The 26,875-nt window shown below is 56.7% G+C and overlaps 1 protein-coding gene across 1 annotated transcript; it reads right to left on the reverse strand.

Annotated features, from left to right (window-relative positions):
- Window positions 1-2,093: 2,093 nt before the first annotated feature.
- PLAT (plasminogen activator, tissue type) lies at window positions 2,094-26,195 on the reverse strand. The gene is made up of 14 exons (XM_069485297.1): window positions 26,164-26,195; window positions 14,892-14,987; window positions 13,380-13,422; window positions 11,875-12,012; window positions 10,889-10,999; window positions 10,383-10,557; window positions 9,677-9,768; window positions 8,055-8,229; window positions 7,523-7,608; window positions 6,216-6,411; window positions 5,982-6,118; window positions 5,661-5,801; window positions 4,702-4,868; window positions 2,094-2,947 (listed from the first exon to the last, which is right to left on the reverse strand). The coding sequence occupies exons 2-14, from the start codon at window positions 14,952-14,954 to the stop codon at window positions 2,789-2,791; spliced, it is 1,683 nt and encodes a 560-aa protein (XP_069341398.1). The 5' UTR covers window positions 14,955-14,987; window positions 26,164-26,195; the 3' UTR covers window positions 2,094-2,788.
- Between the last annotated feature and the right edge of the window lie 680 nt (window positions 26,196-26,875).

Genomic DNA, 26,875 nt, shown 5'->3' on the forward strand with positions numbered 1-26,875 from the left:
GAAAAGCTTGGCGTGCGGGGGGGAGGGGTTGAGACCAGCCGAGCTTCGGCCTGGTGCAGTAGCCGGGCTCCCTGGTTAGAGCTGTCCTCCACGTTCCCCTGGAATGGCTGAGGTATACAGCTGTCTAGAATAAAATGTTAGAACTCATAAGCCAGCAGTCTGAAGTCAAGAAATCTGTGAAGGCCGGGCGCAGTGGCTCACGCTTGTAATCGTAGCACTCTGGAAGGCCAAGGTGGGAGGATCGCTTGAGGTCAGGAGTTCGAGACCAGCCTGAGCAAGAGCGAGACCTCGTCTCTACTAAAAAAAAAAAATAGAAAGAAATGATCTGGACAGCTAAAAATATATATAGAAAAAAATTAGCCAGGCATGGTGGCGCATGCCTATAGTCCCAGCTACTTGGGAGGCTGAGGCAGGAGGATTGCTTGAGCCCAGGAGTTTGAGGTTGCTGTGAGCTAGGCTGATGCCACGGCACTCACTCTAGCCCGGGCAACAAAGCGAGACTCTGTCTCAAAAAAGAAAAGAAAAGAAATCTGTGAAGTCTCTGTGACCTGCATTTATTTAACTGACACAGGGACTTGAGCATTTCAGGGACGCTCCCCTCCCCCTAAGTCCAGCTATTAGGCTTTAGAGAATCTCTTTATGTGGTGAGTTTAAACTACTTTTCTTCCAAGAACCTCTGAACCGAGCAGTTCTGGCAACCCCTCAAGAAACAGAGATGACCAGGACCACCTCTCCCCTCTCTGGGAAACTGTCGGCACATAGCCAAGCGCGGCAGTGCGCCACCGGGTTGGTTCTTGGAACTCGGGTGTCGGCGACAACCAAAGCTGCCGGGCAGCAGGCAGGAGCAGGAAAGTGGTTCAGAGACGCAGAGAGCTGCTGACGTTAGTGACGTACTTGTGTGCGCTGCTCTGCGGTTTGATTCTGCTGATGCGCAGCAAAGTGACACGATGGGAAACAGGTGTCCCTAGCACTAGCTTCTGGTGTGAACTGCCACGGGGGACTTGGCCGTGCGGGCAAGGCGGTGCCAGGTCCTCCTCCTCCGCTGTCTTTGCTCTCTCCTGCGCGGTGGCTGTCTGAGGGGCCTCCCCGCCCGTCCGCCCGCTCGCCCCCGCGTGGGTGGTTTTCCCGGGGCCCCAGCAAGGCTCTCGGTGGCCCAGTGCTGCGGAATCCAGGGCCGGCGCGGCTCTCAAAGCCCCCACGCCGCCCACGAGGCTCGCTGCAGACCGGCCTCCGTTGGCTCTGTCTTGCGCCTCCGGGTGTTTATGCCTCTGTGCAGGGACGCTCTGTGTCAGTCAGGACCGTCTTTCCGTGCAGGGACGCTCCGTGTCAGTCAGGACCGCCTTTCCGTGCAGGGACGCTCCGTGTCAGTCAGGACCGTCTTTCCGTGCAGGGACGCTCCGTGTCAGTCAGGACCGCCTTTCCGTGCAGGGACGCTCCGTGTCAGTCAGGACCGCCTTTCCGTGCAGGGACGCTCCGTGTCAGTCAGGACCGTCTTTCCGTGCAGGGACGCTCCGTGTCAGTCAGGACCATCTTTCCGTGCAGGGACGCTCCGTGTCAGTCAGGACCGTCTTTCCGTGCAGGGACACTGTGTCAGTCAGGACCGCCTTTCCGTGCAGGGACGCTCCGTGTCAGTCAGGACCGTCTTTCTGTGCAGGGACGCTCTGTGTCAGGACTGCCTTTCCGTGCAGGGACACTGTGTCAGTCAGGACCGCCTTTCCGCACGGCCCACGCCCACACCTGCCCGCCTGCGCACACCTCCCTCATTCAGGGTGCTCCTCCGGGTCCCCCCCCTCCTGCCCCTGATTCCACTACAAGTTTCTGCCATGGTGTGGCCGTCCCCATTCTGCCTGTCACTCATCTTCCCGCCACACCCGGCCTCCCCGCCCCACGCGTTTTGGTGTCCCCGGGGCTTTGCGGGCAGCCGCGATTCCACATAGGTCGAGGGAATGAAGCAAATATTCCAAATGATTAAAAAACGTGAACGTGAACAACACGGATAAAAACAAACACTGGGACGCCACATGTGTAACAAAACCACTCCACTCTGCTTTTGTGAAAAATATATCTGGATTTATTATTTAAGTACAGTATAATACAGGGTTATGGTAAGTAAGAACCGAGATGGATTGCTATAAATGTGCTGAGGCCTAGCTGTTACAATGGCACGACTCTCCATTCTGCTGTAAAGCTTGTAAGGACAGGTTACGCTGCACACAGGGAGTAGCTGCCAGGGGCCGTGGGGAGGGGAAGGGGACTTAGTGTGAAGGGTGGTTTTGAGAACCAGGACCTGCTTGGCCAGCCCACTTCTCTGGAGGTCCTGCCGGGCTCTTGTGACTATAAATACACGTCTGTTTCTAACGCAAGTCTTTCCTGAAGCATCTAGTTATTGTTATTACAGTTTTTTACTATTGAAACATGCTTCTATCTTTGGGGTCCCATTTCCAAAGCTGCTCACGGCGACAGATCAAGAGGTTGGGCTTTTGGCTGAACACGGGTTGGCTCACCCAGTTTCTGCTCCAGATGGTGGCATTCCTGGAGGGGTTGGCATTTACATATCCGTCTTCTTGTCTGACAGAACACATTCTGAAGTCAGACCTTAGCCCTGAAAACTTCCCAAATGGGAAGCGCCTGTGAAAACATACACTCTCCCTCTCCTTCTGTGGGTTCTCTCCCGCTTGCACCGCACGGCGGTTTGCGGAGAAGTCCGTGCAGAGAAGCACGTCTGCAGCAGCCTCTCGGGGGGAGGAAGGCAGGACCTCGTGTGGTTTCAGGGAGCTGGTGTTCTTGGTCACAGTCGCGTATTGTCTCGGATCCAGTCTAGGTAGCTAGTGACCTTGGTGTACACCCCCGGGATGTCCTTCTGCCCACAGCCAAGGCCCCAGCTGATTATGCCCACCAATGTCATACGGTTGTCCTTCAAACACACCAAGGGGCCCCCGGAGTCACCCTGCAAAGGAGGGAACAGGTGAGTTGTTTGCAAAAAGGCAGACGATTTGGGGGGAAAGTTAGGGTTAGTATTTGTAGTGTGAACATTGTATCCTTCAAAGTACAGCAGGTCCTTGATAAATATTTAATGTCGTTTGCTGTAATGTTGATGAGAAAAAGAAGTTGATTCCTGACCGAGGCCACTGTCTGGAGTGTGCACGTGCTCCACGTCTGCTCGAGTCTCCTCCCACCCCAAACCTGTGCGCGGCAGGTGAATTGGCGTGTCTACACGGTCCCGGCCGAGTGCGTGTCGGGTGTGAGTGCTCTGCACAGGGATCCGGCCCGGCCAGGGCTGGCGCCCGCCTGGCACCCTGAGCTTCCGGGACAGGCCCCCGCCTCCTGAGACCCAGAACTGGAAACATTGGTAAATGCTTGCCTTGCTGGTGTTCGTCTTTCTTAAATGTATGTATACACTTCATGTCAATGTTTAATATTAAGTGTTTGGGGTCTTTAGAAGTTTGGTGATGTTTTTGTGACCAGAAACTCGCCCTGGGAACTTAACTCTTGTTTGTATCAATTAGCTGACGGTAAAATTGGTTCCGTTATACTTGTTTCTCTTAACGTCGCAGTTTCTAAGAACTTATTTTTCCCAGATACGATGTTAAGTGCAGACTTACTGTATCTAGTTCAGAAAGGAAAAATCTTATATCTCAATTATCTTGATCCTCTAGAGGATTAGGCTGTTTCTACTGTAGTAAAGTAGAATTGAGATAATCGCCCAGACACTTCAGGCCTCGAAAACCCTACTTTGAACTCTGCCGTTTACTAGCCGTGTGGCCTCAGCTGGCTGTGTGGGGCTTTCCTTATCTGTGAGACGGGGACGCCACTAGCCCTCTCGCAGGTGGTTACGGGAACCAACCGGGCGAGTGCCAGCAACACCGCACGCCGTCTAGCCAAACTGGATCATGGGGGGGCTGCTGCCATATTGGATCAAAATGACTTTTTGTTTTTAACTTCGAGCATGCAGATAGAACAGTTTCACTTTGATACAACCTGTTTTTGACTGTGAGGTACGTGGTACAGTTGAGGTTTCTGAAGAGACCATTCAAAAAGAAACCAAATACTGTCAAGGAACCAAGGGGGGAAAAAATCACTGATGCGATTAAGAACGAAGCCCGCACAGTCTGCAGCGGAAGAGCCTGGACTGGCTCTATTTAGGTCTCAATACCAGCAGGTCGGTCTGTCCCCCAGACCCCAGTATCTTGTTAATCACGAAATGTACGGGCCAACCCTGACGAGAATGCCACACAGAGAACCCAAAAGGGTTTCCTTTCCTAGGACATTAGGGCTGAAAGCGAGTTTCTAAAACTCATTTCTCACAAACCACCTATTACCACGGCCTCTTTCCCAGTGCGGCGCCTTCCTCCTCCTGCGACGTGGCAGACGCCAGTGCTCTGGCACCTACAGAAGTCGAGGATTTCTTAATTGTGTTGCTTTATCTGTCACTTCACTAGTCAATACCGCCTGCACTTAAAGGAAACCCTGTGCCAGGCGGAGCTTCCTGTGCAGATGTTGGGGAGGTTTCCTGCAGTTTAGGTGACTGTGATCATTCTCCCACTGCTTTGCTCTCTGAGGCCCCGTCGGGGACCCCCAGGGCCTCGCTGAGACGAAATCGCTGCCTGCTGGCTGCACCGGTTTCCCTGCGCTAAGGACCTGTTGGCCAAGGGGCATCTTCGTCCCCGGTGTGCCCAGAGTCTGCGGAGGTGTCGCGTTTACCTGGCAGGCGTCATGCAGGTTGGCTTGGTTCCCTCCGCTCCGAGTGTCTCCCGCACACAGCATGTTGCTGGTGACGGTTCTGTTGAACAAGTACTGTGACGTGCAGCGGCTGGACGGGTACAGCCTGACATGAGCCTCCTTCAGCCGCTCCGAATAGGAAAGAGAAGCTGAAAGAGAAGGGGGACATCTTATGGTTTGAGGGGAAGCTGTTGGTAAACCTTTCAGAAGGAGAAGGCCAAATTTTCTGATAGCTAACATTTATCAAGATTTTACATGTGTTACTAGGTTGAATCCTATGACATTGCCAATATTTTATCATTTTGACCCATAAAACCAGCAGTTCTACAGGACTTGACCCAGGGTCTCAGTAGCAGCACTGTTGACATTTTGGACCAGATGGTTCCTTACAGTGGGGGACAGTCCTGTGCGCTGTGGGCATTCGGCAGCGTCCCTAAGTGCTCGTTCCCACCTCCGCCCTGAGTTGTAACACCAAAATGTCTCTAGACTTGCCAGATGTTTCCTGGGGGGCAACATCGCCCCAGTTGACAACCACTAGTTTAATCTAATATTATCTCATTTAATCGTCATACTCTAATTAGGTTCTTTCTCTACTTTACCAACAGGGAAACCGAGGCTTGGAGCCTTTCAAAGTAAAACCCCATGTCCAGGGTCACACAGCTAAGCAAGCAGGATTTGAAGTCAGGTCTACACCCCTCCAGCATCCCAGAACTCGCACCCTTAGCCTCTGCACTCCGCTTCTTATACAGAAACCTTCCTGAATCCTCAAGGCCTTTGAAGCACTTGGACCATTGGGACCCTCGCCCTGCGCGCAGTGGCCTGCGAGGCAGAGATGGTCCTGGCGACTGAGGGGGGCGGGGAGCTGGAACCCACTCTCGTGACCCAGTTTGCCTCTGTCTGGTCAACAGACAGGCGGGCGGGCCGCGCCGTCCCCCACTTACACGCCTCGTGCTTGCCGTAGCCGGACAGCTCGCACTCCGTCCAGTCGGGCAGCCGCAGGCCGGCCTCGGGCAGACACACGGCGCGCACGGAGCTGCTCTCCCGCACGCAGCGCGGCGCGTCGGACCTCAGCTGCAGCAGGGCTGCGACGGGGAGGGAGGGGACACGCCCAGGGTGAGGCGCGGCTTCCGGCGCGAGAGGAGGGGGCGAGAGTCTGGGAGGAGGGGTCCCGCGGGTGTCACCGCGGCTGGGCGAGTGCGGGCGCGTGCGTGTGCGTCACGCACATGGAGCGTGGACCCGAGCGCAGAAGGACGAGCTCTTACCGATGTCATTGTCGTAAGTGTCATCATCAAACTCCTGGTGGACGATGTATTTTTCCACTTCAAACCTCTGCTCCTCCCCTCCGGGGACCACGCGGTACGTCCTGCCCAGGACCACCGCGAGGTGGTGCGGAGGAAACCTGCGGGAGAAGCAGCCTTCGAACGCCGGCTCGCTGCCGCCCCTCGCGGGCCTGGGTCGGCCGCAGCGGGCAGAGAAGCGCGGGTTCCGAGCCCCACCTGTCCTGGAAGCAGTGCGCGGCAGACAGGATCCAGCAGGAGTCGATCAGGACGCCCCCGCACAGGAACCGCTCCCCCGGGGCCCGCCTGCTCCTGACAAAGATGGCGGCCTGCCACGGGTGGGAGGCGATGTCTGCGAAGAGTCCGCCCTTGATGCGGAACTGCGGCTGCCTGCGCTGCCTCAGGCCGCAGGTGGCTGGGGGGACAGACAGGCCGGGTGAGACCCGCGGCCCTGGGTGCGGCCCTCGGGCTCTCGCCCCGTTTCCCCTCGTGGAACCCCGAGTTCCCGCGGGCTCACTGCACCCGCGTGGCTGCAGGGCAGCAGCACAGTCTCCACGGTGACAAAGACCGCAACTTGGTCTGTTGGGTACAACACGCCGAGTATCGCACACCACTTTCTAACTCTCACGACGCTGCGTTTCCGGGAGGCTGAGACATTGTGCCCGTGGTTACGGTGGCACCTGGATTAGAACCCCGCTCTGTTTGACTCCCAGTCTGGGGGTCTTTCTGCGATGCTTCCCTCCTCCTGATTTTTTCCCCGCAGCCATTTCCTGGCTTCAGGAATAAGGAAGCCTTACAGCCTCCTCCCGAGCGACGTCTGCCGGTGGCTCCGTCCACGCAGCCTGCCGCTCTGAGCCAGCGACCTTGCTTGCGCCTTAACTGGTGGTTCCCTCCCACCCTTCCCGGTAAGGCTCTGTGTTCCTTGAGGAACATTCTGGCTGAACTACGCGTTCACAGGAACCGAGTGACAACTTTCAAACTAAAATTTCACTTTTCCCCAATGTGCACCAACTCGCATGTTCTGTCTCTCGGCACCCGTCATTAACCCGGTTCCCCTGCGACCCGTGGGCGCGGTGGGAGATGTGACAGAGGCCACAGGCGGAGGACAGGGGAGCAGGCCCGGTGACTTGGGCTGGCCACGCGAGTGCCGAGCGATCCTTTCTGCTCGGTGACTGCGGACAGGAAGACGACCCCCCCCGCCCCCCACGTTATAGGTTGTCTAAGGAGCCGCCACAATCGTCACCAGCGGCGTCCAGAAAGCTTTCGAGCCTGCAGGATTCTAAGAGAAGCTGGCGCACTCCTTTGCTTCTTTTCCCCTCCCCCCACCCCAGGAGGGGACACCCGCCCGCCGAGTGTCGCCGCCCACCGCTGCTTGAGTCGCGGACCCCCGCAGCCCCCGCCCCACCGAGGCCCCGAAGCCGGCAGTGAGCACCGTCCGCACAGACAGCGGTGAAGACACAGCAAGTGGCGAGGAGACCGCTAAGAAGGGACACCAGCCACAGGCGGGAGGCAGGACCAGCCCTTACAGCACTGGGGCATGTCACAGTACTCCCACGTCAGCTTGCCGTCCTTCATCACGTGGCACCAGGGCTTGACATCCCCGTCTGGGTTCCTAAAGGGGGAAGGAGGTGAAGGTTTCGGTCACATTCCGGTGGCGTCACAGGCTGCGTGGGAGCGCAGGGAGGCCCCGCGGCAAAGCGCTGCTCGGGCGGCTCTGCGGCAGACCCCCCGGGACAGCGACTTCGCTCTGCCTTCCTGTCGGTTAGTCCCCACGGTGCTCTGCCCTGCCCGGCTGCCGGGAGGAACAGAGGTGCCATGTGCGCGCAGCGGAGGAGGGCTGAGTGGCTGCAGGACAGGACCCTGACTTGGGGGTTTGGCCGGAACGCTGCGCACCTGCTTCTCACGGTGGCTGGGATTCTAGCGAACCAGTGGGTCGGGCTAGACAGCACCCGTGGTCCCCAGCCCGGGTCTGCCGGACTGCAGGCACTGAGCCTGTCCCACCCGACGGCCCAGCCCCGCCCTCGGCCAGGCCCAGTGCCTCGGACCCCGTCCTGGTACCGGCAGTAGTTGTGTTGGCCCAGGCCCAGGGCCTGGGCGCTCCTCTTCCAGGCCGTGTAAACCTTGCCTATCAGGCTCGCGGAATTCCACGGGAGGCAGGAGGCCCCGGACGTGGTGAGGCTATGGCTGCCGCGGTACGCTGACCCTTTTCCAAAGTAGCAGTCCCCATTTTCTCCTGGAGGAAAAGAAACCTCAAGCTGAGACTGAACCAACCAGATGCGGCAGCAGGCAAAAGTCCGGCCAGGGAAGCCGGCGGTGGCCAGCCTGGCACCCAGAGGGGCGCGGCAGCTCCGCCTCCCCCCGCCCTCCTCAAGCCCGGTCACACGGACACGGAGCACGATTTCATCTCCGGTTCTGACTTCCACCCCTGGCTGTGGCCTCCAGGTGGCTGTGCGGAGAGGGCCAGCAGGAGGGGTGCCACGGGCCATCAGTGGAGGCTACTTCGGGAGCTGCTTTGAGAGTTAGCAGCAGTGTCCTTGTTTATTCTGCCAGGCCACAGCGAACCGAGGCGCTGCACTGGGGGCGGGCGTGTCGGGGCCCTGACCTCTCAGGTTTGGGGTGCCGGAGTGCTGAGGGGTTTGCTGGGCTTGGAAGGAAGAGGGAGTAGAAGCCTTAGAACACTGCCTGCTTTCATTGATCCCCCATTTCTTTCCTCCCCACGTGAAGCTGATCTCTGTGCATGGAGACCCCAGCTGGAAGGGATGTTTAAGACACTCTAGGTCAGCAGATCCTGACTTAGACCAGCTCCTGGCACTGCAGTCCCCAAGCTCACGGTGCACAGGCGCTACTGGGAGACCCGACACTGAATGCACACGACTTCTGTGTGCACATATTTAAACTTAAAACAATATCTTTCATACTGTTGTGATGCATAGCGTAATTAGTTGTAAAAGCACCACTGAATTCATAGTCCCTTTTTGTTACTTAGTATTTTTTTCAATCTCGGAAGATTTTTCTCATCAAAAGGCTTGAGAAGGGGTCGGGCACAGTGGCTCACGCCTGTAATCCCAGCACTCTCGGAGGCGGGGACAGGAGGATCACTAGAGGTCAGGAGTTCAAGACCAGCCTGAGCAAGAGCGAGACCCTGTCTCTACTAAAAATGGAAAATTAGCCAGTGGTGGTAGCGTGCACCTGTAGTCCCAGCTACTCTGGAGGCTGAGGCAGGAGTTTGAGCCCAGGAGTGTGACGTTGCTGTGAGCTAGGCTGATGCCACGGCACACTGCTCAGGGCAACAGAGTGAGACTCTGTCTTAAAAAAAAAAAAAAAAAAAAAGTCTTCAGAGGGAGAGAGAGAGAAGGGCCCATTTATCAAAAAAGTGAAAATCTCCATCCATTCTCAGAAGGGCTGGAAACCACTGATTCAGTCCCATCCTCTCCTCTGTAAGATGAGGAGACTGAGGGTCAGAGAGGTGAAGGTCAAACAGCAGTTAGAGGTGAAGTGGGGCGCAGACCTAAGTCTCCTGACTTTCTTCCCTCTGTGGTCAAAGAACCAACTCCTGCCTGCCTGTGTCTCTCCTCAGCTGCAGGACAGGCAGCCTTGTCCTCCCAGACCCTCTCCGGCAAGGACACTGAGGGAAGGTGGGGAGGGGTGGGGTGGGGTGGGGTGGGAGGGCTGCCACTTACGCTTGGAGCAGGGGGGTGTGCTGCAGAACTCCGAGCTGTACTTCCCTGCCTTGAAGACATAGCACCAGGGCTTTGAGTCTTGGTCCGGGTTTCTGAAAAATCAGCCAGGGAGAGGCAGGGGAGGTCAAAGTGGAGCCTCCCTCATGGACCCACGGGCTGTACACACAGGGAAAGGGTTAGTGCGCTGGGGGCTGTGCGCTGGATAGTTGTATCGCGTTGGGCAGAAGCAGACCCAGTTACCGTCTGTGCTTGGAGACTGAGTGTGGTTTAAGGCGATGTGTGTGGGTGCCAATTTGACAAGGGCTGTGACAGTCTCACGTGTCCGCTTGGCGTGGCTACAGTACCCGGTTATTAATGCAGCACTCATGCCAGTGTTGTGAAGGTGTTTTGCAGGTGTGGTTAACATTTGCAGTCAGTAGGCTTTCAGTAAAGGAGACTATCCTGGGCAGTGGGCGGCCTCGTCCCATCCGCGGGCGGCCTTACAGGCAAACACTGGAAAGCAGTTCTGCGTGGGGGACGCAGCCTGCTGCCACCCACAGGTTTCAGACCTGCCAGTCCCCAAAATCACACGAGCCAATTCCTTAAAATAAACCTATGTGTGTCTGTGTCTGTAGACACCCGTGTCGTCCTGGTTCTGTCCCGGTGGAGAGCCCGGACTGGTCTGGCACAGGCCTCCCCGGCTGTGGCGGCTCCGGCCACCTCTCACCTGCAGTAGTTGTGGTTCCCCAGGCCCAGCCTGATGGCGTCTGGCCTCCGCGCGCTGTAGGGCTTCTGGGCCAGCGCGCTGCTGTTCCAGCTGACACACTCGGCGCCACTCTCTGCCGTGCTCCACATGCCCCTGTAGGTGACACCCTGGTCCTCGTAGCATGTGGCCCTGGCATCTGAGGGGGAACAGGACATCTCGTGGGAATCCTCTTTCATTCAGCCTTTCAAAAGGCTCCCACCTCTGCCCTGTCACCCCCAACAGCGAGGCGGGCTGGCTGCGGAAGCCGCAGGGGTCCAGAGGCAGACTGGGCACAAGGGGTGCCGGCCACACCCCAGGGTCGCATCGAGCTCTGCCCACCGGGCCTGGCACTGTGGTTCCTAACCCACAGCAGACGAGCGGCCCAGTCCCCGGCCCACCCTGCCCCCGCCACACCTGCTCTCCTTTCTGGGCAGATGCGGGAGTCGGGATTTCAGCCCCTCTCTCACACAGCCCGCCCACCCACTCACCAATTTCACAGCGTTTTCCAGCAAAGCCTTCAGGGCACTGGCAGACAAAATCTGAGAAATACAAAGCCTGCAGACACGTCCCCCTGTTGAAGCACTTCGGTTCGCTGCAACCTGTCAAGTACGGACAAGGAAACCTTGAGTTACAGTTGTCCCTCGGTACCCTCGGGCATTGGTCCCAGGACCCATTTACCAAATCAGCGCGCTCGAGGCCCACGGGCAGCCTGCAGAACCCACGGACGTGGGCTTCACGCCCCATCAATACTGCATTTCCATCCACCTTTGGTTGGAAAAATCCACAAAAGTGGACTGCACAGTTCAAAAAACGTGTTGTTCAAAGATCAATTGGACTTTCAAAGCAGCTCCAAGAATAATGTGAGCTAAAATAATTTTTTTGAGACAGAGTCTCACTCTGTTGCCCCAACTAGAGTGCCGTGGCATCAGCCTAGCTCACAGCAACCTCAAACTCCTGGGCTCAAGCGATCCTCCTGCCTCAGCCTCCTGAGTAGCTGGGACTACAGGCATGCACCACCATGCCCGGCTGATATTTCTATTTTTAGTAGAGACGGGGTCTTGCTCTTGCTCAGGCTGGTCTCAAACTCCTGACCCCAAGTGATCCTCCAGCCTCGGCCTCCCAGAGTGCTGGGATTACAGGCGTGAGCCACCGCGCCCGGCCATGGCTTAAAAATTTAAGAGTGCTCTCTACCTGCCGGGCCCTATTCTACACAGTTTAGAAAATTAACTCATTTACTCCTCTCAGCAAACCACAGAGTATGTACCATTGTTCTCCCTGTTTTACAGATGAGGAAACTGAGGCCCAGTGAGTGGAGGCTTTTGCCTACGGTCACTTAGTCTCCTCTTTGGCTCTGCACCTTCAGCTTTGCTTGTGGCAGAACGTGCCTGGAATGTCCCTGTGAAGACTGGAACGTGCTGGCGCCCCGCAGCAGTGCGGGCCGGGGGACGGGACCCAGCCCGGCGTGCATACCTACCCTTGACGGGCACCGAGTGGCACTGTGCCCTGCCGCCGCTGCACCTGCAGTATTCCACCCGGTTGCTCCTGAGCACGGGCCGCAGCCACGACTCGTGTTGCTGGTGCAGCGTCTGTGTTTTCTCGTCTCTGCAGGTCACTACAACGACAGGCAGGCTGGCCTCTTTAGAACACGACCCAAAAACTCACCCAGATTGCTGCCCCGGACCTGCCGAGAAACAACTCTCTCGCCTTCCCTGCATGCCGTCGTGGATCCCTCGCAACTGGAAGTCAGCAAATACTGAATATTTTGTCACCAAAGACCCCTTTGATTGTTTTTCCTCTGATGGGCCCTTGTTTTTTTAAAAAAATCTATCTATCAAAATACATTTATTAAGCGGTTCTCTAATTTTTCACTTTAATTCATCAAAAATATCCGTCTGTTCCTAACTGCCCATCAGAGCTTTCGGTCTGCGTGAGCATCACCGCGCAGAGATGCCACATCTGGGGCCAAACAAAGGAAACTGGCACTTCAGGCTCTGCAGAAATGTGCCGCTTTCGTTCGTGTCTCTGGCATCATGAAAAGTTGAAGCACCCCCCCAATATTCTCTTGCCAGTTTTCTGTTTTCCAACCAAAACGCCAACTTAATAAAAAAAAGTTTTTACTTTTACCTACTTAAAGAAGTAACCGTATGCTCGCTGTAAATAATGTCCCTGCTGCTTCTGAAGGTCTGTTGAGGACGGGAGACCCTTGTAGGAAACGCCGAGCCCGCCAGCAAACAAGCGTCACGCTTAAGCTGTGACTCAGTCTGGGGAAACCTCCACCAAAAAAAGGGGGTTGAAAAGCCTTCCAGACCCAGGGGAACTAGGTCACGAGGGAGGACAGGTGGGGGCCCAGGGGTGCTTTGGGGCCTGAAGCTGGGCCTAGAGTTCTCCACGTCGGGGTCAAGGCAGCCGCTGTCAGCGTGTTTATCTTGTCGGAACCCCGATGGGACGGTCCTCAGCCTCCTCCAGTCCACGCCAGAGGTGGCTCACAGGCCACACCCATCTGTGGGGCGGCCCCGCTTAGTTGTCCCTCCTTGGCCAGCAGAAGGCAGCGCAGACACACGGGTGTGTTAGCAGAGGCGCTGAGCCCAGGAAAAGACCCGGGACCCACGGCCATGCCAGTGCTGTCGTGGTAGCTGCTGGCCCCTGTGTGGCCCCGGGCAAGTCGCTCTCTCTCCGGGCTCCGTTTTCTCATCTGTATAACCAGGACTTGGGGCCACTGAGCTGGCAGGCTCCCCCCAGCTTTGTGACCCCTGATCGCCTGTCCCTCGAGAGGACAAGGGCTCCTACTCCTCTCAGAGCCTGTCTAGCCTCGGCTGCCTGCTGGATGGCGAACGGGCAGGCGTCCTCCCGAGTTGCCCTGAAAGATTTCGCCCGCGCAGAGGGAGCAGGGCACGGGCAGAGGATGAGCGCCCGGCCCCGCAGCACCCCCAGCACCCTGAGCCCCACCTCTGCGGACCCACGTCTGCCGCCTCGCCTTACCTTGGGAAGACCTGGCTCCTCTTCGGATCCGGGCGCGGACGTCCTGCAAACAGAGCGGGCGTGGAGGCAGGTCGGCACAGGCCGGGCGTCCTGAGGACACGGGGCCGGGCCAGAAGCCACCCGTGCACCTGCCCGTCAGGCGCCCCTGCCCAGAGCCGCCTCAGGAACCGGCCCGGGGGGAGGCCATTCCCTGCCTCCTGGTCTAGTTCTTCCTCGACTTCTGGACCAGTGCTGTCCAGAACTTTCTGCACGACAGAAATGTTTTCTATCTGTGCTGTCCAACACAGCACAGGTCACATGTGGCCACTGAGCCTTCGAATGTGGCCAGTGTGACTGGGAAACCGAATTTTTAATTTTCTCTCATCTTAATTAATTTTATACTGAAAGAGCTCCATGTGGCTAGCGGCCACCATGCTGGGCAGCGGAGTGTGTGTCTCCTCCATCCTGGCTGTCCCTTCCCTGAAGTCTTACACAGAGGGGCGGCTCGTTTGGCCTCAGCAGATCCCCTTCACCGCCAGCCCCTCTCAGAGGGTGAGTCCAGCCCAGGCCTGGCTTATCTGCGAGCAGCGTGAGGGCAGCTTGCTGGCCTCTGGGGGTCCCCGTGCCGGCACTGTCTTTTATAAATACGGCTGGCCCTCGGGGAGCCAATGGATTGAAAATATTGGGGAAAAGACAATAAATAATAACACAACAATAAAAAACAATAAAATTAAAAATACATTATAACAGCTGTTTAAATAGCATTTACTTTATATTAGATATTGTAAGTGACCTAGACATGATTTAAAGGATAGGGGACGATGTGCATATGTTATAACCAAATACTCATGCCATTTTATATCAGGGACTTGAACATTTGCGAATTTTTTTTTTTTTGAGACAGGGTCTCACTCTGTCACCCAGGCTGGAGTGCAGTGGCATCATCATAGCTCACTGCAGCCTTGAACTCCTGGGCTCAAGCCATCCTCCTGCCTCAGTTACTGAGGAGCTGGGACTACAGGTACATGCCACCACACCCAGCTAATTTTTTAATTATTTTGTAGATACGGGGTCTTGCTATGTTGCCCAGGCTGGTCTTGAACTTCCGGCCTCAAAGGATCCTCCCGGCTTGGCCTCCCAGAGTGCTGGGATTAGGGGCATGAGCCACTGTGCCTGGCGATCCTTGGCTTTTGGCATCTGAGGGGTCCTGGGACCGATCCCCACAAATGCTGAGGGACGACTGCACTTTGTGGATTAAAAGCAGCTCCGCAGAAGGCAGACCCAGGCAGTGGACTGAGAACCGTTCCCTCAGTCAGACCGAGCCCCAGGGCTGCGCGGGGCCCTGGGTCCGGAGTCTCCTGTGCAGAGAGGCGTGTGCACGCCTGCGCGCTGCAGCCACACCGACCCTTGTCCCCACGCCCTCCGCGCCGGGACGCCATCCCCGCCGCGGGGGCTTGGCTGGACACAGACTCGGGCTGCACCAGGGGCGACTGGCAGCCTCGAGGGGGCTCGCAGGACACGCCGGACACCCACCTGGCTGGGCGAAGCGAAGACTGCTCCACAAAGCAGCAGCGCGCACAAGAGCTCTGTCTTCATCTTAGCCGTCGTTTCTTCAGTGTCCCCTAAATCCTGGAAGAAGAGAAAAAAGAGCGTAATCGTGTGACGTGAGAGGTCAGAGTACAATGAAGACCACGGATCTGCCACTTTATCACGGCCGGGTCCCGCAGGGAGAAGCGCCAGGGCGGCGCCTGCAGGGGGATTTTTGAAGAATGTGTGTGTGTGTGTGTGTGTGTGTGTGTGTATTTAATATTCTTACTGTGGTGAAGTGTACGTGACATAAAATGTACCACTCCAACCACTTGTGAGTGTGCTGTTCTGTGGCATTACGTCCCTTCCCATTGTTGTGCCACCGTCACCACCTTCCACCCCGGGACGTTTCTTCTTCCCCAGCTCAAACTGTCCCGGGGCGACGCTAACTCCTGCCTCCCTCTGCGCGGCCCCTGGGACCTGCCCTCCCACTTCCTGTCACTGCGAATCCGCCTACTCTACACGGCTCACAGAGGTGGAATCACACAGTGTGTGTCCCTTTGCGACTGGCTGATCTCACTGAGCTTCCCCCGGGCCGCGGCTCATGCCAGAAGGTCCTCCCTGCGCACGGCACCCCTGTCTGCACAGAGCCCGTTTCGTGTATCTGCTCGTCGCCAGCGGGCGCTCGGGCTGCTGGCCGATGATCTGGCCCCAGGTTTCCGTGGGCGGAAGGGTGGACCGTTTCTGGCCCTGCTTGGCACTTGGGGGCCACAGTGCCCTGGCGTGGTCTCCTGGGAGGGAACTCCTGCCCTGGGCTTGACTCCATGGAGCCACAGTGATGTCCTCTCCGGAGTTTCCAGAGGAAGCTGTGGTGACATCGTTGCCGGCGCACGGCAGAGCCAGCCTGCCTAGACTGGGTGTGCTCTGGGGACGCAGCGGGGTCTGAGGGTCCGTGCCCAGCACAGGAGAGGCTCCCTCCACCCTGCCCTCCCCACTGCTCCTCCTGGTGCCTGTCTCCTTTTTTATAGCCTGCGACCGGGTCCAGTAAAACGCAGATCTGCACCATGGAGGGAGGCGGGCATCTGGGGTCCTTAGACTCACGTCTTCCTGGACCCGGACTTCCCAGTTTCCATCTGCCCTTCCCGGAGATCTTGCCCTCGGCAGCGTAAAGTAGGTTAGTGGGTCGGGTGTTGTTCTGTGGCTGTCACGGCGTCAGGCAGGGTGCTTCTGCCCCTGACTCACTGCCCTGAGGCCACAGCAACTTTTGATCCCAGCCCTCCCCCATCCCCAGGGTCCCCGGGCCTCCTGGCGCAGGGGCTTCCGGGCTTTCCACCCCCGCCTGGGTCGGCTCTGGCTTCCCGATTGTGCCTCTGACAGGGACGCCCCTGTTGGGAGTGTGGTTCATCCTCCCATGCCTCAAACAGAACGGGAGGCTGAGGCGGGAGACGCGATGTGCCTGGTGGTCCTGCCTGGGCTGCTGGGGGGCAGAGGGTGGGCAGGGGCCACGGGGAGCCGGGGCCACAGCGGCTCCAGCCTGAGAACGCTCAGGGGAGTCCTGTGCTCCAGAAGCAGCTGCCCCGGCCCCTCCTGAAGGAAACAGCGGGGCAGCCTCGGGCCTTTGTCCTCAGTGCCCTTGCCACGCCCGGGGCGTCTGCCACCGCTGGCTGGCGGTTCCAGGGCGGAGGAAGCAGGGCGAGGCCGCCCACAGCCCAGAGCAGGAGCGCCCGGTGGAGCCTCCTGGACACAGGGAACCTCTCCGGGCTTTCCCTTCTCAGCCTCCCTCAAATTGCCCCTTTCTCAGAATTTCCCCAAATTGCTCTTCCATTCCCCTCTTAATTTTACCCCATTACTTACAACCTCTTAAAATAGATCTTCTTAACCTGATTCCCCTCTTCCTTCCTGATGCCCACGGGGGCAGGTTGTCCCCTCAGCTCTCTGAGGCCGGCCCTGGGGACTTCCCCAGGGTCCGGAACGCGACAGCGATCGAGCGTGAAGGAACCGGTGAAGGAACCTCCGCAGGACGGGCAGCTTCGCTCTCCTCCACCCTGCACCGAACCACCCGGCCCTCGCAACGCGCTCACGTACCGAGCCTGGGGGTCAATTTAGTTTTTTCCCCAGACGCCTGCTGAGTTACTGCCTGGTTCCAAGGCCCTCCTGGAAGGCTGCAAAGTGAAAAGCGAGGTATTTGCACGGTCCTTCCTGTCCTCGAGGGAGCAGCCCCTGGCCCAGCCGGGCGGTGGGGGGTTGGGGAGTGGCCTGGGGCTGTGCGCAGACCCCGCAACTGCCCAGGGCCAGCCCTTTGGCAGCTGAACAATCTGCACAAGAGGGCAGGACCCTGTTTTTGTCTTCTACTGTGGGGAGAGTTAGAGACTTGTCCTTGGCCGCTTTGGGCCTTCGTGGGCCGTGAGCTGATCCAGTGTGAGCGTGACAGCTCCGCCTGCACCGCACAGAGGCCAGCTGGGCGGCTGGACAGGCCAAGTCGGGTGGGAGATGACAAGGAAATTAGTCATCCGGCCAGCAGGAAAACAGTGCAGTCTGAAGACGACGGAGAGAGAAGAGAGGGAGGGAAAACGGTCCTTGTTTTTTTGCCTTCAAAGAGGTGGGTGTGGAGGTCGGGGGCAGTGACGGCAGAGAGCGAAGTGAACCCAGGGCGCGGACGCAGACCGGGGCTGGCGGGGCCACAGGAGCAGGCCACAGGCCCCGCCACAGGGACACCCACGAGCGCTCGGGGAGGCCAGGGTGGGAGAGGAGACTGGAGGGGTAGGCGTGAGAAGCCTTCAGAGGCCCACTTTATAGAGACAGTCTGAGCTTTCCTTCTTTTGCTATATTTAATAGTTTCCCAGAATCATCAAAGAACTAAAAAGGCAGGCAAGTAAGAGGGGGGAGGGAGGGAGCGAGGGAGGGAAGGAAGGGGGAAGGCAGGCCCCGAGGGGGCTGACTTTCGCTGGGCTGGAACCCCTGAATCACTGTATGAGAAGTGGTGCAATGGCCATAAGGCCCGTGGTCCCCAAGCCCCCAGGACCCCAGCCCTGGCAGGCCCACCCCAGCACACAAAGTTGATTTTTACAGATTTGCAAAAGGCATCCTCTCTGGTGGATGGGGTTCGGCAGGGCCAGAGTTTGGCAAGTTAACAAAGAATCTGTGCAAATTAGAAAAAACAGGAGACGTGGCTTGGCAAATTAAGTGGCACCTGGGTTTCAAAGATGCATGGGCAGGCAGGCACCCTTGTGCAGTACACAGCATGCACATCTGTGCTCGGCAGGCCCTGTCTGCTTCCCACATACGTGTGCAACCCCAGTTCTGACCTTCCTGCCTGGAAGCGGTGTTCGGTCCTGCTGGCCACAGTGACAGGCGACTCTGTTCACCGGCCCCTCTAAACAACCTGTGCATGATGGCTGCTCTAGGGGGAATGGGAACCATGGTCTGGTGGCCAGGGAGAGAGGAACCTTGCCACAGCTGCTCTCCTGGGAGATGTGCGGTTTCCCAGAGCCGAGGACGTGTGCCCTTCTGGCTGAGAAACTCGGTGTTGATTTCTGCAGTGGTCACAGAGGAGGATGAGGATTGATGAGAGCCCGTTAATAATTCTTTGGCTCTAGATGAACAAAGCCGCTGGAGAGGCCGTGAGCCAGCTAGCGGAAGGCCCTGGGAAACAGCAAGTGAAGTGGTGTTCTCAGGGTCCCCACCTTCTCCACATTCCCCCCATAACAATCTGCTCTCAGAAAAGGAACTGATAAACTCATGCACATAAGATAAAAAAATGGCTGAACACAAATTAATGTGCTGTCCTTCCAAGAAGCATCTATGTTTGGAGACATAAAATCTGCTCCCAGCAACGCAAAAGCAAGTGGGCTGGATGCTCCCAAGTTTCCTCCGGGGCTAACATCCTGTGGTTTCTGTTGTTGTGAGAACAAATGCTAAAATGCGTGGGCCTGCTATGTAGACTGTGAAACTCGTATACATGGCACTGGAGTTCTGTTTCTTAGATTATAGGAAAGTGATTTGCAATAAAGGAACTATACACATGCAGTCAATCCATCAAACTGCAAACAATGCAACTGCCCCAGGTATTAGTGAACGGCAGCGCTGGTAGTTTGTGCTCTTGCCAGCAAGAGGAGGCAGAAACAAGAGCAAGCTAGAGGAGGGTAGAAATTGCAAGGGAAAGACAAAAGTAAATTATCAAATTTTGCACCATGTGCAAGGTTTGCTGCATTTATCTTTGGTCGAGGAGATTCTTCTATTAGTGCTTTGTAAAACTTCTCTCTGGAAAGCTGAGTAAGAGAGAGTCATTCTCCAGGAGTACCAATACCCTGAAATGACTCACGGCTTTAAGACAAACAACACGCTCCCCCCAACACACACCCCTGCCCTCAACCACCGTAGGCCAGAATGGATGCCGACAAACTAGAGAAGAAATGGTCAGAACCCCTTGGAATGGCAAAGGCATGTTTGTAGAGTCAGGACAAGTCAGGTGAGATGGGGGGAGGAGGACCTGGCCTCGCACAGGGTGGTGAGTGCTCACAAAAGCTCCCCTTTGCTCAGGCCAGAGTCACAGCCTGGTGGCAGGTCCTGACCGTTAAAGACGCCACACTCTCAGAGCAAAAACCATTCTCAAAACTACATAAGCAGCTGGGCGCGGTGGCTCACGCCTGTAATCCTAGCACTCTGGGAGGCCAAGGAAGGCAGATCGTTTGAGCTCAGGAGTTCAAGACCAGCCTGAGCAAGAGCGAGACCCCGTCTCTACTAAAAAAAAAAAAAAAAAAATAGAAAGAAATTAGCTGGACAACTAAAAATATATATAGAAAAAATTAGCCGGGCATGGTGGCACATGCCTGTAGTCCCAGCTACTCGGGAGGCTGAGACAGGAGGATCGCTTGAGCCCAGGAGTTTGAGGTTGCTGTGAGCTAGGCTGACGTCACGGCACCCTAGCCCAGGCAACAGAGCCAGACTCAGTCTCAAGAAACAAAAAAACTACATAAGCAATTCTGAACTTTTCAAAATGAGGATTTTCTATAGGCCAGATGATTATTTCCTCTTTCTTGAACAGAACTCTTTTATAACTAGGAGAGAAGAGAAAAACAACCTGTTTCTTATCTAATTTGATCAATTCCGATGAGGTGAGTAGAATAGACTTCTTTCCTGGCACACCCTACCTCCCCCCATCAGGGTAGAATTTTCTCCAAATCATCTTCAAAATATAGCCATATGGCCTGTGTCTAAGCTGTATGAAATCAAACTCATAAAAAGCTACACTGAGTATGTTCAGGTGTCATCTCAACACTCCACCGTCTGCCAGGAAATCCTGGTTATTTGGAGGAACTAAGGGAGTGCTCGTTGTGGGTCTAGGAGAATGGAAATCTGTCCTGCTCCTCCTGCAATAGAAACAGGAGAAACCCTTTCCTAATGAACTTAGATTCTTCTAAAGAAAGAAAACAAGGTTCAGCTGGCAAATGCTAACTCAATTAGTCAGTGCAATAAAATGCTAGCCCCAAAGTCTGAATCTAAACAAGCCCTGAAACTAACATTAATCTAAACAGGTGTCCTGTTAAGTTCCTTGTGTTCCTGCCACTCCCTGAAGCAAGCATCATGACAAGGTAACTTAGCATGCAGTAATTTGATAGCTCTTCGGTCCACCTCTGGATTCCAACACAACTGAAGCAGGAAATGACGATCAGAAGCTTTCATGGTGTCGTTCCATGAGTTTCTCTGCATCCTACTGGCTGACGTGCAAGTGACGTCATCGTGCGTGAGAAATGCGCTCTGGGTACTGCCGCCCACCCGACAGGTATTTCAGTACCTGCCACTTTCCAGGCACAGAGTTTACAAAGCCCTTTCACATCTGTTAAATCACTTAAGGCAATATTATTATCTCATTTGTACAGAGGAGGGAACTGAACTGCAGAAAAGTATGAGGGATCCACCCGAAGCTGGCACACCCCGTGAGGGCTGGCATCAGGACTCACCCGGCTCCTCCACCCAAACCCGACACCCTTGCACCTCTCTCTGGGACACTCGATTGCAACTCTTAATGTGCTCCAGCGCACACGGGGCATGACTTCCGGATCCCCAGCCTGGAACCCCACTTACAGATTGCGTGGGGGCCACTTAGCCTCTCTGAGCCTCAGTTTCCTGAGTTGTCTCCGGGGCTGATCATTTGCACCTCGCTAAATTGTTCTGGCAATTAGAGGGGAAGCGGGTGGAGCCCCTACGCCCAGCCTGCTGCGCAGCGGGGGCGGCTGCGTTTACTGTCCTGACGTCCTTCAGTGGCGACGCTGCCCTGGATCCACGTGCAGCTGCCGAGGCAGAGGAGACGCCCAGAGCTCGGCGGGTCCCCATCGTGTTCACGGGCTAATACCGAGTCCTGTTTCCCAGACCATCTGGACGCCTTGAGATAACCTGGAACTGGAATCTCGACGGTGGAAATAAAATGCCGTGCCCGTCACCTGTGTTCGTGGAGGAGCAGTAACAGGACCCGTTATTTCCTGTACAAAGGGTGTGACTTTTATCCCATCTGTAATCTGTTTTTCTATTTGCGCTTCTCGGGCCTGTCTACACTGCTCATGCCAGGGCCGCTCTGGACTCTCCAGGGAAGCTGGGACAGATGGACACCAGGCCACGTGACAGGCACCCACGTAGGTATCTGGAAACGTATCTGGAAACCAGAGGCACCACTCGGGAGAAATAAGGAAACGGGAGCGTCCCAGAACAAAAGACCCTTCCCTTTGTCTCAGCAGCCCAGGTGTAGACACGGCTCTTGCGCCAACAAGGCAAAAATAAAACAAGCTTCTCTTTTCTGTGGACATGACAAGACGCGACTAGCCAGCAGAGACCAAGGCGACGGTAATTTCTCTCTTTTAGATTATTCATGGTGGGTCGCTGGGTTTAGCGCCCCCACGAAGCCCCCCTCCCCTGCCTTTGGGAAACTCGGCTGACATCAAACTGCTCATTAAAGATCTCTGCGAAAAGGGCTCGAGAAGCTCCAAGGGCGACATCCTCCAGCACCTAGAAGACCCCCGCAGACCTCAAGCCTCAGCACCTCTTTCCCTGCCTCACAGGTGATGATCTACTCCTGCTACCTCTGCACCACCCAGTGTCCCCCGAGGCCGGCCAGGCAGCAGCACAGCCCGGGGACCTAAAGGCACCTCACGCTGTCCCCAGAGAACTCATAGTTTAGGAAGGGGACGGATAACTGGACACAGCACGGTGAGATCAGGGCCGGAGGCGGGGTGGCACGGTGAGGAATGTGGAGGAGGGTGCCTGCTTCAGTCTTGGTGCGGCGGGGGTGGTCAAGGCAATCTTTCTGGAATGCGTAACGTACACGCTGTGCACTGAGCAAGAGTAGGACTTAGCCGGGACGAGGGGTCTCCCTACAGAGCGCAGCACCATGGCTTGGGGCCCAGGGCAGCGGCAGCGGCAGCCAGGGCCCCTCGCTCTTCCGAGCAAACACCTTTCAGCGGGCACAGGGGTGAGATTCGCACCCCAAGGCTCTCCCTTCAAGGGCGGCCCCAGGAGGACGTGTGGTTTGGAATCTCTGAGAGTCCTAAGGATACAGGGACCTTCAAGGGAGTTCAGTGTGGATTCTCTAAAGCCTAGTCGTAAGTGAATCGAATATTTGTGACTATGTAATAAACAGAAAAGGCTCTTAATATGAAGGTCCCCCAGTCTCTGCGCTCAGCTGCCCCTGAAGTGACCACCCCGGAAGCTCCAGGTGGACTCAGGTCTTCTAGGTTGCTCCCCACAAAGACTCCCCCACCCCCGGCGCACGTGTCCGGAGCATGGCACGGTCGCCCGAGCTCACAGTCGCTGGCGGAGAGGCAGCCTCCGGGCCGTGGCCCCGGGCGGTGTGACCCACAGCTGGGCAGCTGCCGAGACTCCCAGTTGGGTAAGTTTGACAACCTGAGTTGTCCCCTCAAAAGTGTTTCTGAAATGCTTGCTCTGCACCAGCACCGGGTTCGTTCTCCCCGTCACAGGTGTTATTTCTCAGGTGATGGAGAACTGAGTTTATCTGTCCCACCCGCTTCTAGAGAAGCCCGTTTCACAGGCAGGGCGATAGGACACAAAATCCTCAAAGCATCACAAAGAGGACGTGCTGTTCTTATATGTAAGCAGACAGCGGAGTCGCGTTCAGCAGCCCGTGCGGCTTGATTCAGGGCTGGTTGGTCGCCAGGCAGGTGACCTTTAAGATTCTTGTTTGTTTGCTTTTAAACATGAACATCATTTTAACATTTGAAAACTCAAAGAATCACAATCAAATTTTACTGACCTCACTAAAGATAGACACTAGCCCCTTAAGATATTTTGTTGTTTTTCAATTTTTTAAAATTTTAATAGAGTTACGAATTCCATTCCATATACATTGTCTAGTGATGGAGTCTGGGCTTTGGGGTCCCTCTCACCCAAGCAGAGCACACTGTACCCCACAGGTAACTTTCTCTAGCTCTAATTTTGTGCGAGTCTGAACCGTCTTCCCTCTTGCTCGGTTTGGCTTGAGGCCCCCACGTGGCTCCGTGAGCCGCTCGGCCAGGACGAGGCTGAGCGCTTGGGGCCGTGCGCAGTTTCTCTCCTGCACACAGTGAATGGCCCCAGGAAGGAATGAGCAGAACGTGCCTGTCCCTCACTGCCTGTGCTGATCATGTTATCAAAACAGAGCCAAAACTACTCACCGAAAATAAAAATTGCATTCTGAGACTACAGATGCACAATGCCAAATAATCAAATGAAAACTCAACGTTCCAACCAAAAATTCAAAATTCTCATTGCCAGATGCTCGGCAGCTCAGAGAAGTCTATGGACCTTGAATTCCGAGTGGAGTGAGGGCCACTACCACGGCCTGGGAGCCGCGTCGCCCCCGGGCTGGCTGAGAACAAGCGCACACGTTCCTGAAGCTGGGACGCCCGGAGCTCAAGCCGCTCCTCCCAAACCGAACCCACCTGCGGCTGCTCTAAAACCCTGTGACTGAGAAACGCCTCTTGGCAGACGAGGCCTCCCCTGGACAGCGAGCTCCCCGGTGCGCTGCGTCCTGCCGGCTGCTCGTTTACCAGAATGGAGCCTGGCTGGTTACGGTGGCCTCAAATGGCACCACCAAAGGGGCACCGGGGCTGCTTGGAACGCGAGTCTGAAACTGGTCATAGCTGTGCTCGTCAACACGTCAGGCCCTGGGCAAATGAAGCCACAGTCCTGCCTCGATGAGCCTACACAGCAGCGCACGCCTAACCGTTATTCCTCAGCTGCTTCCAGGACGCGTGGGGCCCGCAGGGACTCGCCGAGAGCGGCACAGATGGGACTGTGATACTCGGCGTTGCGAAGTAAACTGAGATGGAGAAGGAGCCGCCTCAAGAGAGGGCAGCTATCATTTGCTCCTGACGTGATCCAGAGATTGGAGGCTGGCGTCTCTGAGAACATTCGGGAGAATAAATTGATGGGTAGGATGGAGCTATTTATATCTCAATATTCACGGCGCCCCTGCCTGCGGGGTCTGACGCTGCCCTGCAGGAAACGCGCCCCCGGCAGCTCCTGTCGCCGTCATGTGTTGATTCCGGACCAGACGAGCCAGTGTCTCCATCTCAGGATGAATCCTCCCACCCACGGGCCAGCAGTGCTGGGAAGTCACCTGCGGGGGAGCCCCGTGTGACAGTTGTATCTGCAGGGTCTCCTGCTGGGATTGCAGGCGCACACCCACTCACCCACACGCACACACGCACACACAGGCATGCACCCCCCCCACGCAACACACACATGTACACACCCACCCACACGCACACACGCACACACAGGCATGCACCCCCCCCACAGACACATGTACACACCCACCCACACGCACACACGCACACACAGGCATGCACCCCCCCACGCACACACACATGTACACACCCACCCACACGCACACACGCACACACAGGCATGCACCCCCCCCACAGACACATGTACACACCCACCCACACGCACAGATGCACACACACAGGCACGCACAACCCCCTGCACACACACACCCACACGCACACACACAGGCATGCACACACCCTCCCCACGCACGCACGCATGCACACACCCACCCACACGCACACACACAGGCATGCACACACCCTCCCCACGCACACACGCATGCACACACACCCCCACATGCACACACACCCCCACGTGCACACACCCATGCACACACACATGCACACACGCGCACATACATATACATACACACGCCCATGCATGAATACATGCACACACGCACACACGTGCACATGCACACACACCCCACACACATGCACATACATATGTATATGCACACACAAACACCCACATGCACACCTGCGTGCACACACAATTTTTGTCTGTCATCAGTTACTGCAGGAGACCACCATATTATTCCAAATTGGCCACTGAATAACTCATTGTTGTCACAGTTCTTTGCGCTTGAGTTTGTCATTAGTTACCTGGGAGCTCAGCTTGTTCCCCTTCCCTCCTTCTCTCCCTTCTTCCTTCCCCCCCTCCCCGGGAGGTTAAGAAAATAAAGATAATGACAGTGAAAGTCTAGAGAGCCTAGAGAGCTTCCTGCAGAGTGCTTTAGGGATGAAAGACATTGATGTCATTTTCCCCCCTGTAACTGAAAAGTCCTCAAAGAGGACTGCCCACCTGATTGATGTCCTCCAGGCAAAAAGCCAGAGGTTACCGAGCGTGGAGGGGCCTGCTGAGATCAAAGCGTTTCTGGGCCCGGCTCCCTGGGGCAAAAGTGAGGCCCCTGCACCTTCCCAGGGCCTCCCACCAGGTCGCCATCCCTGGAGACAGGTCACCCCGGCCCACCCACCGGCAGCCTCAGTCTCTTGCTGGGTTCACTGTGGGAGGGAGGACCCCAGAGGACCCCCTGCTCTCCCTGCCATGTGTCCCGAGGCAGCTGACTTTACATTTGCTGCCCTGTAGTCACCAGCTGCTGCCATTGTCTATTCAGAGCATTGCTGTGTGATCCTTTTCACTTTCCCTCCACCCGGCAAGCACAGCCTTCTCCAAGACAGGCGTCCCTTCCCGTCCTCTCCCCTGCACCCCCCTTCTCCAAGACAGGCGTCCCTTCCCGTCCTCTCCCCTGCACCCCCGGCCCCTCCAAAGCACTGCGGTCCGCCCCAGTTCCACGCAGATACCAGAAGAAAGCTCCCTTTGGAGCGGATTCTAGCGGATCCTCCTGCTGCCTGAATTACGCAGTGGGCCTTTCACTCAGGCACCCTTCAATGACGGCATCTGCCGGAGGGCTTTGGGGAGAGAGAAGGAGACAGACAGGCACAGGGACCCCACCTACCTCTGGCCCGCTGGCTGCTCGCTCCGGCCCTGGGCTCCGGGAGCTCAGCTGCAGTGTCCCTGACCGGCTCCCGCCTCCTTTAAGTCCCAAGGCAGGGGGTGGGGTCGTGGCGCTGGGGGCGGTTCCGCCGGGGGAGGATGCCCAGTGGACAGGCCGCGAGGGCCGGGCGGGCCTGTTTCCCGAAGGGGGAGGAAGTTCACGGGGGAAGCAGCACAGCCATCCTGGCCCTGGGCCAGGCCGATTATTCACAGTCCTGATGTCATCGGATCACAGGAATCTGGGAGTTGGACAGGCCTAATCTCAAAGGCCTAAAAGGGGCTCTCAGGACCAGCTGGCTCCGAGCGCCTGTTAGGACAGGATGACAATCATGTCTGCAGTTCTGAACAAGCACACCCTGGGAGGGGCTGGGAGGCCGCCGGCTGTCGATCGCCCCTGGGGACGGAGGCTGGGGGGACCAGCACACCTGGGGGTGGAGGGCCGGCCTCACCTGCAGCGGTGAGTGGGCTGCTCCAGTGGGAACCAGGCTTGGGTTTCTGCCCTGCCACCGCCCGCTCCAGAAGCTTAGGGAGAGCCAGTTCCCCGCGCTGTGCAGTGCAGGCTGCACCAGCGGCCCCTGAGCACCGAGTGGCCGCGGCAGAGGCAGGCCCGGAGCGCCTGGGTCAGCCTCAAGGAGCGGTCCCTCGGGGCGCCCCTGGCTGCAGTGTGCAAATGC

The sequence above is a fragment of the Eulemur rufifrons genome, chromosome 12 (assembly GCF_041146395.1).
Source record: "Eulemur rufifrons isolate Redbay chromosome 12, OSU_ERuf_1, whole genome shotgun sequence".
Taxonomy (NCBI): Eukaryota; Metazoa; Chordata; class Mammalia; order Primates; family Lemuridae; genus Eulemur; species Eulemur rufifrons.

Coding starts and splice junctions, on each gene's coding strand:
- PLAT (XM_069485297.1), bottom strand. CDS start 14,954: ATGAAGACAGAGCTCTTGTGCGCGCTGCTGCTTTGTGGAGCAGTCTTC. Junction 8,230..9,676: donor CACACCCCCCTGCTCCAAGC/GTAAGTGGCAGC, acceptor CTTTTCCTCCAG/GAGAAAATGGGGACTGCTAC. Junction 7,609..8,054: donor GGCCAACACAACTACTGCCG/GTACCAGGACGG, acceptor TTCCCCCTTTAG/GAACCCAGACGGGGATGTCA.